Consider the following 16,379-nt stretch of genomic DNA (forward strand, 5'->3'; position numbering starts at 1 on the left):
GCTTCTAATGAGGGGGAAAAAATAGATCATCTGGCTAAAGCATTTGGATCAATTGAGATCATTGCACCGGAAATATTTTAAATTCTCAGAGAAGTCCCAGAAGTGAAGCACTTAGGCTGGAAAACAATAAGCAAAACCACAAGTGAACAGGAAAAATGAAAAAACCTATAAATATGTAGGGTATGGAGTAGCAAACTGTCAAATTATCCAATTAATTATCAATACCTTTAAATATAGGAGCATTTAAAAACTGATTAACTTGCTTGGTAGGGTTCTTTGGTGCAGAACTCACTGGTGCATGACAATGGGCTCCAAAGCATTTTTCCAGATCTATGTGGAAAAATACTTGAGAGAAAAAGTATTTATTGTTGAATGCAATGTTTAAATACCATAAATCTACTATCTTTTCTTTCCATTATTTTGTCAAAGCGTCTTGATTTAATACAAAGGGCAGAATTTTTCAGTGTGCTAGAGAATGATTTCTATAATTATTTTTTGTAGAAGCAAACCAGGTACTGTATTATTTCACTTGTATTCTCTCTCCTGCTTGCTGAGTGGCCTGATAATCCCTCTCAGATCACTGAGATCTCTGATACTGAAGAAAATCAGAAGAGAAGCCAGCCTGTCACTGGTTTGCATTACTCTCCAGACAGGGGTTTATCTGTGGAAGGGCAGGGGTGGGTTTGTAGGCACTCCCCCTTGCATTGGCACTGTCCCAGAGGAGGGAAGAGCACAGCTTCCCTGAGTCAGGGAATGCTTTGCCTGCTCTTGTCTCCTGCCTGCCCAGCCCCTCTCCTGGCTGGGCTCTTGCTGCTGAAGTAGATACCTGAAGTTCTACATCTTAATTTTAGATTTTAGGAACATGTCCTTGAAACCATCTGGGTGTGGCTTGTCATTTGCGTAGAATTGATGGAGAAATTAGTCCTTGATGACCTCCCGTGGTTTTTTTTCACGTTGTCCCTTCTTATCCAGTAGCCCCAGTATTCATTCTGAGCTATGAAGTCAACATTCCTAGCTGAGCTTCTTTTAAAATAAAAAGCCTGTGTCTTCACCTTGAAAAAAGAGGACATTATTCTGGGCTAAAATAATTTCCTTGGTTTGTTACCTATGGGATCACCTGGAAGACCATATAAAATAGATACAGAAATCATCAAAATAAACTACTTAAAAAAACCCCAAAAGGCGTTTGTAAACAATTCTGCTGATAAAAATGTAACCTAAAATTTGGAAGTTTGAGCAGCCTTTCTCAAAAATATTTCACTTCAATTTTTTCAGGAGTCACTGCTGTGATGCCTCTGCATTTATTTTTTTTTTACAGCTTAATCTATTGTGTCAAATGATGAACAGATGAAGACAGTAAAATAATCTGTTTTGTTCTGACTTCCTTCAAAGCGTGAAAGAGCCGTGGACCTGAGTTATGAACATTTTCCAGATTAGGGGCTGGAATTGTTGGAGGTTTTTTGCCATTTACAAAATAATGAGATTGAGAAGACCAAGGCAGGAGAAGCTCAGGAAATGCGTCCCATTCTCAGCCTGCACAAACCAGTTTCACTGCCGGCCACAGCTGCAAGAGGCAGAGTTTATTTCCTTTATTTTGTCTTGCCCAGTCTTTAACCATCACTAGCAGCCTGGAAAGCAGAATGTTTGTTCCTATGGTTTTTCAATGTTTAATAATTGTGCAGTTACTGGCTTGAACGCTGTTGAACTGAGACACGCTATCCTTTCCAGGTAACATTCCGGACAAGGATCTACCACTGCAACATTAACAGCCAAGGCGTCATCTGCCTGGACATTTTAAAGGACAACTGGAGTCCAGCGTTAACCATTTCTAAAGTTCTCCTCTCCATCTGCTCCCTCCTCACAGACTGTAACCCCGGTAAGATGAATTTACATGAATTAACTTTCACATCCTCATTCATTCGTCATTCACATTTGGTCAGCTCAGTAATATCTGGTTAGTGCTCTGGTTTACTGGTACCTACTGAAAAAAAACCCACAAAAATGTAAATTTTAGATGCTATTCATATAAATAATATAGAAAGAAAGCAGAATTTCGGAAGCTCAAGTGCAGTTTTAGTACTGGAGGGAAAAAAAATTAATTCAGAAAGTTTGATCAGTAGAAAATACCTTAGTGTGCATAATTTGGATATTACAACCAGGATATTACCACACAGAAATATTAATGAATTAATAAATATTGAAAAGGAAAGCTTTCATTTAAATATGCTGATAATGTGGTCTCTGAAAAGAATATTAATAGCACAGACAATGATAGATGCTTAACACAGACTCTACAAATAATGAAAATTAGTTTAAATGAGGTTTATTCAATATCTTGGACAGCCAGCATGAGTATTCAAAGCAAGCTGTCATTCTTATTAAGTAGCATAGCACTTAACCTCTCCCCTCAGCTCTTTTAGATTTGTTTTATGCCATTGACCACTAGGTCTGTAATTTCCACTTTCTCTTACCCTATTTACAAACACATAATTCTGACTGTAGCCTTGGAAAACCATAATATATAGAAATTACTAAAGAATCATTGAAGAAAAATTATGTGATCTGTTTATATGTCATGAGGGTTGTTGCTGGTTTGTTTTTTATTACACACTTCAATTTTATTTTTAATTTGCCCTAAAGGGGCAAAAAGGTCTAAAAATTGCTTTGAAAGGGGCAGAACGTGAGATTCTGGCATAATCAGGGGCTGAATAAAAAGTTGTAATAGAGTATTGAAATATTTCAAAACTCAAAATAAGGTGAGAACAAGCAAAGTTGTGATTGACTGCTTTTATTTTCAAGTGGGTTTGTTGCTGTATAGAACATTGAAACCTGTGGTGTTCCTTTCAGCTGAGAGGTGGAGTGATAGAGTGTTCGGCACATTTATTTCAGGTGGATTGAATGCTCTCTGCTAACGTCTCTGAAAGATTGATTTCTGTTAGTGTTTGGCCAAAAATATGCAGAAGTGTCTGTAGGTAGTCAGGCAGATAGATGACAGAAGTGTACAGCAACCAAATTAATATTTGCTCATGTGTCTTAGAGACCAGCTAAAGGGCTAGAGACACTGCTAAGCTGTGTAGGGATTGAGGAATGGGCAGTGAATGCATGCTCTCCCATAGGAATACAGATACTCTCTCTGGGGGGATACAGTCATCTTTAGAGCTGGACAGTTTCCAGCAGTGATTTGAAATTTAGAAATTCACTACTTACGGCTTCTCAATCTTAAATCCTTACAGACGCTGTCAAACAACAGTTTTAGCATATCAAGTGTGTAAGAGGAATACTGAAAACTATTATCCATACCGTATTACCATGTACAGCAAGTTAACACACAAAAAATGGGAAGTTCTTCCATTTAGCCTCCTTCAGTTAGCAGCCATAGGATTGTCTTGAATAAAGCAATCTTACGACATTTCATTTTCAAATCTTCTCTTTAATTATGAAGTAGTTTTGGATTTTTTCACTGCTTCATAGTAAAATTTTCCCCTTTTTTGATGAATTAGCACAATTTCTTAATTTGAATCCCAGTCTCACAAGGCACTGGTGGCACATATTTTTGAAGTGCTGAGTCATTTTCGCCTTCCTTGGTAATCGCCTGTTTCGTGTTAGATATTCTTTCATTTAAAAGTAAACTTTGAATGTTAGTGATGAACCACAGAAGGCTTGCAGAAATTTACAAGTCCTTACTTTTCATCTTATTGCCTAAGAGGATTTTTTCTGATATTTTATCATTAAAAAAATATTGGTTACTTACCATCAGATGGATGGATGGATGGATGGAAAGATATGTCACTGATACATATGCCATTGAAGCATATCACATATATATACACATAAGTAGCTGCAGAAACATGCATATATATATTTTTACTGCTGGGAGTAATTTTCTAATCCCTCAGTCCTCTCTTCATCTAACTAGTCCGCCCTTTTCTAAAGGCAGAAACACAACAGGGGTCTTGATTTGATAAGCAACTCTTTTTTTCCACCATTCATCAGCCAGAAGCAGATCAGGTCAAATGGAAAGGCAACATTGAATCTCCCACAAACATAAACACGCAGGATGGGCGAGTCTTCCACCCTGGCCTCTGAAATGAGGAATCAAGTATCAGTTACCCCCTACACTTACATTTATGCAAATCTTCATTAGAACAACAAATAGGAGTAAGAATGGCAGCTAATTTAGCCCCAGTCATACACAGTGATTAAGCGGCACTGAAGCACAGCTGCAGCTTCATTGGCAAGCGCTGCTATTCTTCTCCAGCAGGCTGAGCAAATGAAAAGAGGTGTTTGCTCCTGCCGCTCCTGTCATTCACACAGTAATCTACAAAAGCCACGAGAGAGTCTCTTCCCTCCCTGGTTATACATCACTGCCCTTTGTTCCCTATCACTCCAGGCAGGAGCAAGTTTGTCCTTTTTAAACAGCTCCTACAATCCTTTACTCATAAGCTGTCTCAGACCCTTCAGTCCTGATTATTATTAATTGTCTCTGTTTTGCTTGGCACTATCAGCCACTAAACTGTGTTAATGAAAGGTCTGAATTTTGTAACAGCTGGCTGACTTTTCCATGGGGGAAGGGGTGCCGTAGGGTTTGTGTATGACTGAGCACATGTGCATCATCTGGGAGTGTGAGGGAGCCAAATGTATCAGAGGGATGGGAGAGATGGTGGGATGCACTAGCCCAGTCCAGGCATTGGTATTTTCCTTTGAGGTGGCACTCGAGGCCACAGCACACATCCCTGTCTACAAATCAGGGCTCCAGTCCTGTAAATACTTTGGCATGTGCATGAGCAACCCCACAAAACCTGATAGATACCTTCATCTGCATGAAACAGAGTGAGTGAGTGAGTGAGTGAGTGAGCGAGCAAATGTTTATAGGCTCTGTGTTTGAATGCTGAAAATGCCTGCTTCCAGTGTTAGCTGCTAGGGCTGGCCTGTGGGGCAGTTAGTTACTGCAGGGTATGTGGACACTCCCCACTTTGAAAATGTGTTAAGTTACAAAAACCCTTTTTGCTTGGACTGAAAGTCAACTACACTTTAAGTATTCAAGCAGAGCCTGGGGAGTGTAAATTTCCACACTGCCTTAATCCAAGGACCTTTCAAGTGCAGATGGCCATTGAGGTTTTGTGTTTTACTGAGTTTGAAGTGCTAAGCAAATTAATTATTTTTTATAGTTACAGAGCTGATGATGCTGATCTGGGTTAGAATGTTTATTTTTCTCAGTTGATCATTGCCATCCTGGCCCTGCCAAAGGTTCTTAAGCCCCGGGAAAAATATCATTTGCAAATGCTTCAGAGAAAATTAATTATAACATTGCAACACTTTTCTTTGCATGGCTTCCTTCTTCACATTCAAAATCCAAACTTGGCTGGCCTGATTATCCACAATGTCTGAACAGTTTTAACATTGAATCATGTCTGCTTAATAACACCCAACTAAGCCTTGATTAAAACATCAGAACAAAGCCTATCTCTCCCTCACACCAGCCTCTTTCTTTCTGGTGTCATCCTCTGGCTCTGGCTCCTTACCATTTTCCCCACGTGCAAGTTCCATGGTCAGTGGTGATTTTATCCCTCAGCTGGCATTCTGGGAGCAAATGCTCTGCTGCTGCTGCTGCTGGCCCTTTTCCCTGCAAGCTCCTGCCATGGGGATGTGCCAGGGGGTGCACACATAGGAGGAGTGGCAGACTGAGATGTGGCCAGCCACGATATTGCTTTCCCACAAGCATTAGGCTGAGCATTTGGATGGCAGCTGTAGCCAAAGGAACTGCTGAAGGGCTCTACAGAGCCTCACTTGCTTTGCTCTTTAGAAACCTCTACCTGATTTCTAACCTGAACTGACTCACAGGGATTTTATACCCACTTGTTTTTAAGCAAGTCTTGTCCTGTACCCTAAGTGACCATTTTTCTGTTTTTCACTCCTGGTGTACTAATTAAGAACCATCCTCTTCCCTTGTTGTCTTTATTTGATGGACACCATCAGACCTGTGTCTAGGAGCCTCCTTCTGTAAGAGAGGCTTTCTGTTCCCTGCTCATCCTCACTGCACTCATCCTTCCTAAATGCTCCTGACTCTTGGAGTTCACTGGGGCATGAGGCACAGCAAGGCAGACTAACCTGCTCATCATCACCATCATCCAGGTGGAAATATTTACTGCTCCCTGTTGGATGTGCCTATCTCACTTGGCAGCCCCACTGAAGGTTATTTCTGTCTTTGCCCTGTCATTTTCACTGTTTGTCTGCTTTTACCCAATTGAGTGAAATGGTGGAGAAAGGAAAAGAGAGGAAAAAGAAAGAGGAAAAAGGAAAAAAAAGGAAAGGAAGAGCAGAAGAAAGAAAAGGCTTTCACTAGAAAGGATGAAACCTCTGCATTAAACTCTGGCAAAGGATATGCTCAAAAAACTGCCTGCAGTACCCACTTCACTGGGGTCAGCACTAGTCGAGTTGGTTGCTCTGCTCTCAGATGCTTCAGTGACATATTATCAGTGTAAAGATGCTTGTCTGGTTACCTTTTAAACTCACCAGAAAGTGTGAGGCAGTTTGTTTAGTGTTACCTGTGAAGTTTGCCGTGAACGTAGTTTGAAGCATGCATATCCTCACAATAAATGTACTTGTGAGAGTAAATGAGTAGCTCTACATTACTTTAGACAAGTAGCACTACATTACTTCAGTGTGACACTCATCAATTTTTATAGTAGCTGCAGTTTCACGGCACATCTGAAAAGTAGACTATTTATGTTAAAAAACTCTGCAACGTACATTGTGGCTTTCAAATATATTGTACCCTGGTTACAAGTAGATGTGCTGTTTTTTACAAGTATTGCCATGAATCATGAATTTACTGGATGGTTTCATACTTTGTTAACCCACATGAAGTAATGTAGCTGTGCATTTTAATGACTTACATTTATCTAAGCATAGATAAGCAAAGTCAAAGATCCTAAGGTTATGGGGATCTTTATGTGTCTCACTAAGGGACACAAGACATGCTTTTAAGCTTTATTCATATGAGTCATTCTTACATTTTGCCTTTATCTTCCCTAGAAAACTCTTGTTTTTATCACAGTGTAGGTATAACAGGCAATTTTGGATAACATGCTATTGTTCTTTTTCTGTTGCAATTACAAGTTATCCATGTAGTTTGGCATGATTTAGGTCTGCTAAAAGATATTAACACCCTTACATACACCTGCATGAAGGTTCTGGTATTTAAGAAAATTTGGAGGTGGGATTCAGTTATTACATTATTCTTTTTCCTTTTTTTTTCCCTTTATAATTCTCCTAAGGGTGTGCAAGGTTCTGTACTCTTGTTGCTGAGGGTATAAAATCCCAGTTCTGTCATCTTTTGCAGAAAAGGATTCAATAGTGTAATTTAATGCATATCTTTGATCCTCAATGGGATCTAAAACAGCACTTTGGAGAGTGATTTTTCAACATAATCTTAAAAGCCCTAAAAGCCTGAATGGTATTTGCCCTGCTACAAAGCTGCTGGAATTGCTGCTGTTACCAGAACCTCTGCAGAACACGAGTAGGTGGGGAGATTTAAGTCAGACAACATGCAAGGGAGGGAACTGAATTAGTGCTTTCTCAGCCCATTTCCCTTTCAGACAGCAGTATACATTCTTGGGGGGAAGTTGGTGTCCTGCTGCAATGCCACTGCCCTGTCCCAAGGCAGGTTTGCCTTCAGCAGCCATCCCAAATCCAGCTGTTGGAATTGCTCCAGACAGGGATCATATCTCCAAGTGCAACATGGATGGATCTGCTGTCTAGAAAGCTTTGAGCACCTCCACATTTTGAGTTTGTGTTGCTGTTTGGGAAACTTAAGTTTCATCTGAATATTTGTTCATAGCAATTCCACAATCTCTACAAGTTTGCATAAGGTATTAACAGAAATACCTGGATACCCAATATGCAATACCCACGGAACTGTCTTCTGCACACCCCAGACAAAGGGGAGTAGGTTCACTTAAACCCCCTCAGGAAAATGCATCTCCCACCAGGAGTTGGAGTGAGGCTGCCAGGCTTTGATGCCCACTGACGCACTGCACACTCCTGACACTGCTTTGGGCTGATCATCTCTGGCACAGGGGCACCAAGAGCCATAACTGCCACAGCCACTTAAAAACCAAGTGCATGTCAATGTATCAGGTTCCACAGGAATAGCTCTGCTTCTTCAGCCAGCAAAGCCCCAGCCATACCAGCATGCATTTTAATACACTACTAGATGTCCACTGTATCAATAAAAAAGATCTATTTTCAGAATTACTGTGGTACTTGAAAACACTTTCCTGTCCAAAAAAAAAAAAGTTTAAAATAAATCCAAGGCAGCTTAATAAAGGAAAATGTAACATAGCTGTAATAATAAAATCTGTTCCATGCTGGGGCATTTGGCTCTGAGTGGGAATTTGGCTGACTTGTGGTCACAGCTCTGCTATTTGGCTTCCGTGTTCCAACTTTAAAATAGCTACCCAGTCCTAGGTAATGAAGAACAGGTCTGTGCTCCTCACCACTCAGCAGCCCGGATGTATCTTCATTTCTCTCCATTATTCCATATATCTCAATCTGGCAGGAAGCATGTACCCTGTTCCTCCTCATCTGGTGCTTCCCCACAGCAGAGGCTGCTTTCTGTCAGTGCTGGTTCACATCAGGTGTTCCTTCTGCAATTTTTTTAGACTTCCCAATTATCATTCCTTCTTTTCCCCTCACCCCCAGTTGTGAAGTGAATTTAGAAATTCTGGATGACAGCAAGTTCAAGGGATGAGCCACTTCTCATTCTCCTCATTCTTGTAATTTTTTTTCTTAAAGACATAATCTGCATGTTTTACTACCATCAGAAACTGCTTCAGAATCCAATCTGAATTTTTTTGTTTTTCATTTAACATCTTATCAGCTTTGTTCAGTTTATCAAAAAGGGCTCTTGGGCTTTCCTCTGCCCAAGTACATGCTGTTGTGGTTCTAGTGAAATTTTGTTTCCTTTTTGAACATATATAGAAGACAGGAAAACTATAAGTACTCCTTATAAATGCTCATTCTTTAATAATCCATATTTAAGATTTGTCAAATGTGATGAATATTCTGGAAAATTACTGAAATACTTTTAAGTTGGTAAAACAATGTTAATTTGTCCCATTTTATGAGGCCAGCTAAGCCCTGCTACTTTGATTCTTTCCTGGCACCCACAGGCTACCAGGTGCAATGTCACAACACAGTACTATCAGACATACAACAAAACAATCTCATTTTCCTATATATCCTTTTTGTAAGCAGCAGAGGGTCATATAAACAATGAAATTGCTCTGTTGTCTGAGATTATTTATATTCTTTAGCTTGGAGCTGTTTTTTTCCCTTTTCTTCAGAGTTTGTATACTGTACTCTGTCAGGAAGTGGGCAGGTTTCTAGGCTGTTTCAGCACAATGGAAAATGCTTTCTTTGTATCTGAAGCAGGAAAATACTCTATGCCATGTCACTCAAGCATGGCAACAAGTAACACAGAGTAAATGAAAGTTACAGCAGCCAGGAGTCGGTTCAGGGAGTAATGCTTTTTTGGGTTGTTCTGAGTTGCAACATATCTTTTCTGTTCCCTGTTACATTTCTGACATGGGTTGTCTCCAGATGAGCCTCCTGCTCAGGAGGCTCTGGCTGAGCAAAGACAAAGTGCAGTGTGGGGTTGCTCTGGTGCCTCAATGCTGCTGGATGGGAAGCAGAGCAAATGGGTGCTTGGCATTAAGGCCATCCTAAGAAGTTGTCCTAAGGGAGCATGAAAGGAAAATGCAGCATGAAACTGATGGGGTTTGTTCTGCTCTCAGTGAGTGCAGAATGACTTCGTCAAAGGTGGGGTTGTCTTGAGAAAAACATGAGCAAAGAGATCCCCTCAACTGTGACAAAGTTCTTTTGGAAGAAAGTACTTGTGTATCTATAAATACTATATGTTCCCCTCCCTGTTCTGCAGAACCTGCTACATAGGTAAATTTACATATTTGGACTGATCATATCACAGAATCTAGGGCTGATTTTTACAGATTTGTGGTAGCTCATCAGTGCTTTTTCTTTCTATTCCGTTTAAAAGATACTGTGCTACACCACTTATGTTGTAGTGTGCACACAATACTAACTTCTATTGTATAGTTTGAATCACTTACAGCTTCTCATATTCTGAGCTGAGCACACAGTACCAATATGTTAAAGGCATTTAGGCACCTAAAGCTGCTGGCTGACAGCTGGTAGGGTTTTCAGTACTTCCCATGGGATTTACACATCTGAAGTCTCACTAGGAGCCTCTCAGCACTGCCAGGAAGAGACTTGCTATACATCTGGTCTTTAAATATTTGCAGACACATACACCTATATATCTTCAACTCTGTGGACATGATCTATAAACATGGTATTAAACAGATGTAAATGCAAGAAATGCAGCAGCACGTTATGAAAATTGCATATAGATATGCATTGAAATAGAATCCATTTTCTTTGCCATGAAAAGCTGATGAAACTGTTACAAGATTTGTTCTTATCAGTTGACTAAGTCCCCTCAACATGAACTCATAACTGTGGGGATTATTATAACAGCAGGGAAAACATTTGTGAACTGTCATCCCTTTAATAGTTCTCAGGAAAATATGTCTTGGAATATCTCCTAATTATGTGTGCAGGGGGAGGAGGCTTGGATCAGGATTACTATTGATGTTGGCCTAAATCATTGCTCTTTTCAGTTGTACTTTGACAATACCTTATGGGTAGAAGACCATTATTTGTGAGCATAGAGGCTTTTAGTGTGTTTAGATTTAGGCTATTCAAAGCTCACAAGACTTCATTAAAAAGATTAACACAACTATAGAAATACGTTTGTTTAGAAATACTTTGTTTTAAACCCCCCATTGTGGTTTCAGAAGTCTACAGTCTGTTTAAATAATTTTTTTTTCTGAAAAGTGTCTGGAAATATTTACATGAGAAAATTGGTGGGTTTATGTAATTTAGAAAGCGAATGGTAGAGATTAGTTTTAAAAATAAAATCTGGATTTTGTGGTATCCAAGGCATGATGCAGTCATTAGCTGTAGCTCCAGATGCCAGTCACAGACACACTTACCCTGTTCCTTTATTTCTTTTTTAATGTATCTGGAACTCTGCAAAGAATAATGAGTAGAAGGAGTACAGTCACTCTCTAGCAGAAGACCAGTGCTACTCACTGGGTCAGGTACATTGCCTGCAGCTGCTCATCCCTCAGTGGTTCAGAGACAAGTGTAAAAATCCCTCAAAGCACTTTACTCACACAGTAATACACAGGAGAGGAAATTCCCTCTTAGCCACAGCTAACAGATTATGTGCTGAAGCATGACCTTCATGCTTTTACAATGGTAGCACAGGGGCTGCATGGCCACCAAGTTTTCCAATTATATCTGAGTTTCCTAAATCACCTTCTAGTATTCCTGCACTATACTTTTTGTGTGTGCTTACCAATTTGATGTATGAAGCATCTCCTTCTTTTAACTTTTGCTAAATGTGTGTGGGGTTTTGTTTGTGTTCCTTTCTTGCCATGGAAAAGATAAACAAGACCTTTTTTTTTCTTTTTTTAATCTTCTTTACCAAATTACCTGTCACATCTTATTTTGTGGATTTTCTCCATCTCGAAGAAATCACCTTGGATTTCAACCATTCCTTAAATGGAAAAGCTTTGACCATGCTGTTAATGATTTCTTGTCCTTTTCAATAATGTTTCTGCTCCTAATTTGTTTTTGCTTAAGGAGACGTGAGAAAAATTGAACTTCAGACATAATAATACCTAACCATCAGTTTATTAAATGTCATCTGATTAAATCAGAGATTGACTAAAATCCAAATCAGTGAAGAGGCTTTGTACATCTGTGACTAGAAATAAATGTAAAGGGATGTAACTGGCACTCATAAGAAAAAAGAGTCTTGTCACAACACTTAACTGTTCCTCATTTTTATTATTCCTCAGAAAGGGTTTCTAGAACATCTAAAATACAATCTTATCACAAAATGGAAGTAAAGCTGGGAAAATATACACCTGACTTTTGGGTTTACGTTTTTTTTGCATGAAACTTATAAAAGCTATATGATAAATATACATACTGGGCTTTTAAAAGTTGGTTGATTTCTGCTCAAGAAGTTTCTGCACAGAATTTTTTTAAGCTTCGGCTCAGCCATCAATAAATTAAATGTCCTCGGGAAAATGCATGAGTGATGGATGCTACAAATACAAAAGGTTACAATTCATTTTCTTTCCAATAAACATGTGTAATTTAAAATACTACCAGTGGAGGTTTCCTATGCCCGTTAGCTCAGAGAGGAGACAGGTACTCTAGAGCATACACATAATAAATCTTTGTGTGACCCAAGACCAAAATAAGTCACAAACATTAAATGTTGAACAATGTGAAGTATTTAAATAAAGCTCTTTGTTATTTCTCATATATAAAATACAGATCTCTAGCTTAATTTCAATGAGTTCCAAGGTAAAAAGTAAAATGCCTTTTAAAATATACTGTAATATTTTTCAGTCATTAAATATTTTTTCTATGTTTCATGCAGATTTTGTCTGCCAATACAGACATGTCTTTAATCACATTGGAATCTTTTTTTTTTTTATGAAGTAGATACATCACTTGCAGGCTTAACCCATTCTACCGAATATATTTTTCTCACTAATATAACTGTATAGATTTAAAGGAAAAATACATTAAACTAGAAAATCAATAAATTTAGGCATCACATTCTAATTTCACAATACTTTAATCTAATATTCATTATTCCCAGTCAGTAAAAATAGCTCAAATTTCAGATGGAGTAAACTGGCATCAGTCCTGCTGAGCTTTTATACTCCAGATTTTTCATTTAGATTTTATTCCATTTTTCTAAGTGGGGGTTTGTTTTGTGTGTTTGTTGATTTTCTTTTTCCCTGTGTACCTTTTTTAATGTGAAGGCAAGGACAGACTTTCAAATTTCTTGCCCTACGTTTCCAACTGCCTAAGAACCACCCTCAGGACCCTAATTAGCACAACTATTTTTAAGACTGATTTTTCTCGTTCCTAAAATACAATTATTTTTGTTTCACCGCAGAAATCACACTGCTTCACATTCTTTAAGCTCCTGAAAGGAAGCCTGCTACATTTGGCTAACAGATTCCCAATAAGAATGTAGAGTCAGTCCTGAAAAGCAAAATTTATAAGCCTGGATATGTTAGCTATTAAATCATTTAGTCTCTCACTTTCTTGCATAAGATTTCAGAAATTAGTATTCCTGAGTCATTCAGATTCTACCTTCAGAGATGATTTACACTGCTGCAAGACATGTCTCTCATATTTTGCATGGCTAATTTTCTACTTTATTCAGCAGGGGAGGAGGAAACGGTTGTTTGTTTTTTACAGTTTTGCAGATCTATCAAAGGCAACAAATAAAGCAAATTATATGCAGTGTGGGTTTCAGAATCCCTATTTTCACAGCAAATTAAGTTCAGGTGCATTAGTTGGAGTTGTAGACAGCTACTTAAATAGTAAAATATATGATGCAATTGTCCCAAATTTAAGGATGGGCTGTACTGTAAGATTTCATATTCATGTGGGATTCAGAAATAGAGCTTTGATTAGTAAATTGTTTGTAGAATTTTCCATCTGTACAAGGCTTAGAAAAACGCCCTTCTATGGAGTGGAGCATTTACAGCTCCAAGATGAATTTGATTTCAGAAAATTCTCTGGGGCTGGAATCCTCATTGCTTGGGTTTTTATAATATTGATTAGATAAAGTGGCTGTATAAAGTGGCCTGAAAGTAGAACTTACTGTAAGACATAATATTATACTAGCAGAAGGAATTCCTTAATGATCTTCTGTGTCTTTTTCATCTCTGCCTTGCGTAGCTTTTTTCCATGGCTCAATCTCAGAACTCTTTATGCCAATGCCTGAAATCATTTTGCAAAGTGATTATCATTTAGTCAGGCATGCCACTGGAGTCAATGTGACCTCTCAGGTAGGAAAGATAAGATTTCCAAATAAAGTTATTTTAACTGTTACTGAATAAGAAATTATTGCTGTAAAATATCACAAATTCAATCTTTTTTCAGTGTTGCCGTGTAACTTCATTGCAACTAATCCAGGAGTAAAACTTGCCTACATGATGAGTGCTACTTATTTTGTTTAACCTGTTTTTTCCTTCTAGTCCTATTAGAACCTGTTCATAATTAGGCATAATTATATTCATGTTCTGAAGTTAATCTAGAACTGGATAGTCCAGTTGGTTGCTAAAATGGGGTCATTTACTCACTCACCTGCTGATTCCCCAGCCATTGCCTGTATGGATAGGGAATGGAGAGGCCTGACTGCTTTTTGTGTTATTGGGTAACCGCAGGAGGTGTGTTCATGCAAGGCACACCTAAGTTCCTGTTCCAATGGATGTTCAACCTGCCAAGGGATTTCAGGCCTTGGGCTATGAAAGAGTTTCATTTAGTAGGCCTTTAGAAGGGATAAAAATCTTCACTAACCCCACCTTTTGTAAATAAAGGCCTCTTGTATTCTTTTGACATTTTTATGGGATTCTTAATAGCAGTTTTGGAATTAAATTTGACAAATTAATAATGAGGTTTGGATTTAAATTTGACAAATTAATGATGAGATTTAATCGGACAAGAAGGGGAAAATCAGATTAAACCAAAATAAGCAGCATTCATAGCACATATAGGCTTTTCTGTTTTCTAAGGATGAATTGCAATGAAAGTATAAAGGGGTAGATTCAAGTGCAGGATTCAGAGGACTCCTGGATCTGACCTAAAATGGGTATGTTTAAGTTGAAGATTTTTTTATATTGCTCACATTCAAACACTCTTCTAAGAGTGAAAATGACTTTAGGACTCATTTTTCTCTCAGTGTCTAAATGCCTCTAAATGTTTAAAGACCAGACCATGCAGTAGCACCTGCTCCCTTCCTGTCCTCTGGGAGTCCACTTGGCAAGTGGATCCTATAGGAGCTCCTGGTTTTCTTGCAGAGCAATCTGCCTTTGGTACATGTGATTATAGGATATTTTATCCCTCACAAAGCATGGTCACAGAGAAGAGCTTTACCCTCAGTTGCTTAGGGGTTAAACTGTTTGCTCAGGATGTGTAAGACCCATAGGTCAATCCTTTGCCTGGAGGAGGTGATTAGTGGGAAATAAGGAGAGACAAATCCAGAGGAAAACTGGTTCCTTTATTTTTAGATGGAAGAAATGCCAAACACACGAGCATTCCTACAGAATGCTATCCCTCCCTATCCCTATCCCTAGCTATCCCTCTCTTAGTGAGTCTTCAGACACATGAAAAGAATCACATCCACAGTGCTTTTCTGCAAATACACTTATGACCCTATGGACAAAAGCCAGTTTAATTATGGGTCTTAGCATTTTGGTTGCTTGACAACATGTTGAGATCTGAGGGCTGTGATTTTCTTATTATCCACTCAGAGCCATCTTCCACAAGGTAAATGCATATTGCTGTAGCTTCTTCAAATTTTATCGAACCACATGCCATGTAATGTCTTTCAAATTAAGTTCTACAGTTACTAACACCATTTTATTAATTTTTTTTCTAATAGCAATGACTGCTTCCCAATTGAGTAAGTTATTATAAGCAGACACATTGCTAATGTATCTGTGCTTTTAATATTGAGACGCATCCAAGCATCAAAGTGAAGTGTGTTATTTTAGAATTTTAATTGTTCCAGCATACTGGCACATCTAATAGGTGCATGTTCTTCCTTAATTAAAGACAACTCTTCAAGATCAGTACACTGTGCCTCGCTGATCCATGATTGCCTCAGCTAACTCCCAGTCAGCCAGTAAAGTTTATAGAAATCCTGCTAAAAACTGAAGACTGAAAAAAAAATCTTTCTCTTTAAACAAGAATGATTTCCCTTGGCAAGATACAGAGATGAATCACTGCCAACACTTTCCTTTAAGAGCTGCGTTAATAAAATTGGGCCAGATAATACTCTTTATTTCTGAAACATCTTTTTCTTAGGCAGCCTCATATTTCACACAGGTCTGTGGTAGGTAGCCTGACAGCAATCAAACACAAGTCTAGAGAGAGGAATGAATTTCTCCCTCCATGCTTACAAAATGGATATTTTAGTAAATGGATGTTTCCTAGACTAGACTTGCAGAGCTCTTTTATTTTTGAAGATAGGTAACATTTTTTTCTCCAGACAGCAGTTTGGACATTGTAGTCAAGTCACGTATGCCTTCATATTTGTGTAACTACAATCATTGTGCAAACTTAACAGAAGTCAAATGCATTTCTGGCAATTCTACAGAGCTCAAAACTTACAGTCAAGTCATGGGTGGCAGCCTTTTTTGTGACATACATCTGTACAGCCACATTTATGAAAGTATCTAGATACCTTGCCT

General features: G+C 38.6%; 1 protein-coding gene and 1 long non-coding RNA gene across 3 annotated transcripts in view; one reads left to right on the forward strand and one right to left on the reverse strand.

Moving 5' to 3' along the window:
• The window catches only part of LOC102064105 (ubiquitin-conjugating enzyme E2 E2), a 202,503-nt gene that overhangs the window by 178,068 nt on the left and 8,056 nt on the right, over positions 1 to 16,379 (forward strand). For both annotated transcript variants that reach the window (XM_074538499.1, XM_074538504.1), the window contains exon 5: positions 1,729 to 1,876. In XM_074538499.1, coding sequence (XP_074394600.1) covers positions 1,729 to 1,876 — 148 coding nt within the window. The remainder of the gene's footprint in view (positions 1 to 1,728; positions 1,877 to 16,379) is intronic.
• Positions 1 to 16,379, reverse strand: part of LOC141728624 (uncharacterized) — a 69,912-nt gene that overhangs the window by 27,406 nt on the left and 26,127 nt on the right. The window lies entirely within an intron of this gene.

The sequence above is a fragment of the Zonotrichia albicollis genome, chromosome 1 (genome assembly GCF_047830755.1).
Source record: "Zonotrichia albicollis isolate bZonAlb1 chromosome 1, bZonAlb1.hap1, whole genome shotgun sequence".
NCBI classification, from domain to species: domain Eukaryota; kingdom Metazoa; phylum Chordata; class Aves; order Passeriformes; family Passerellidae; genus Zonotrichia; species Zonotrichia albicollis.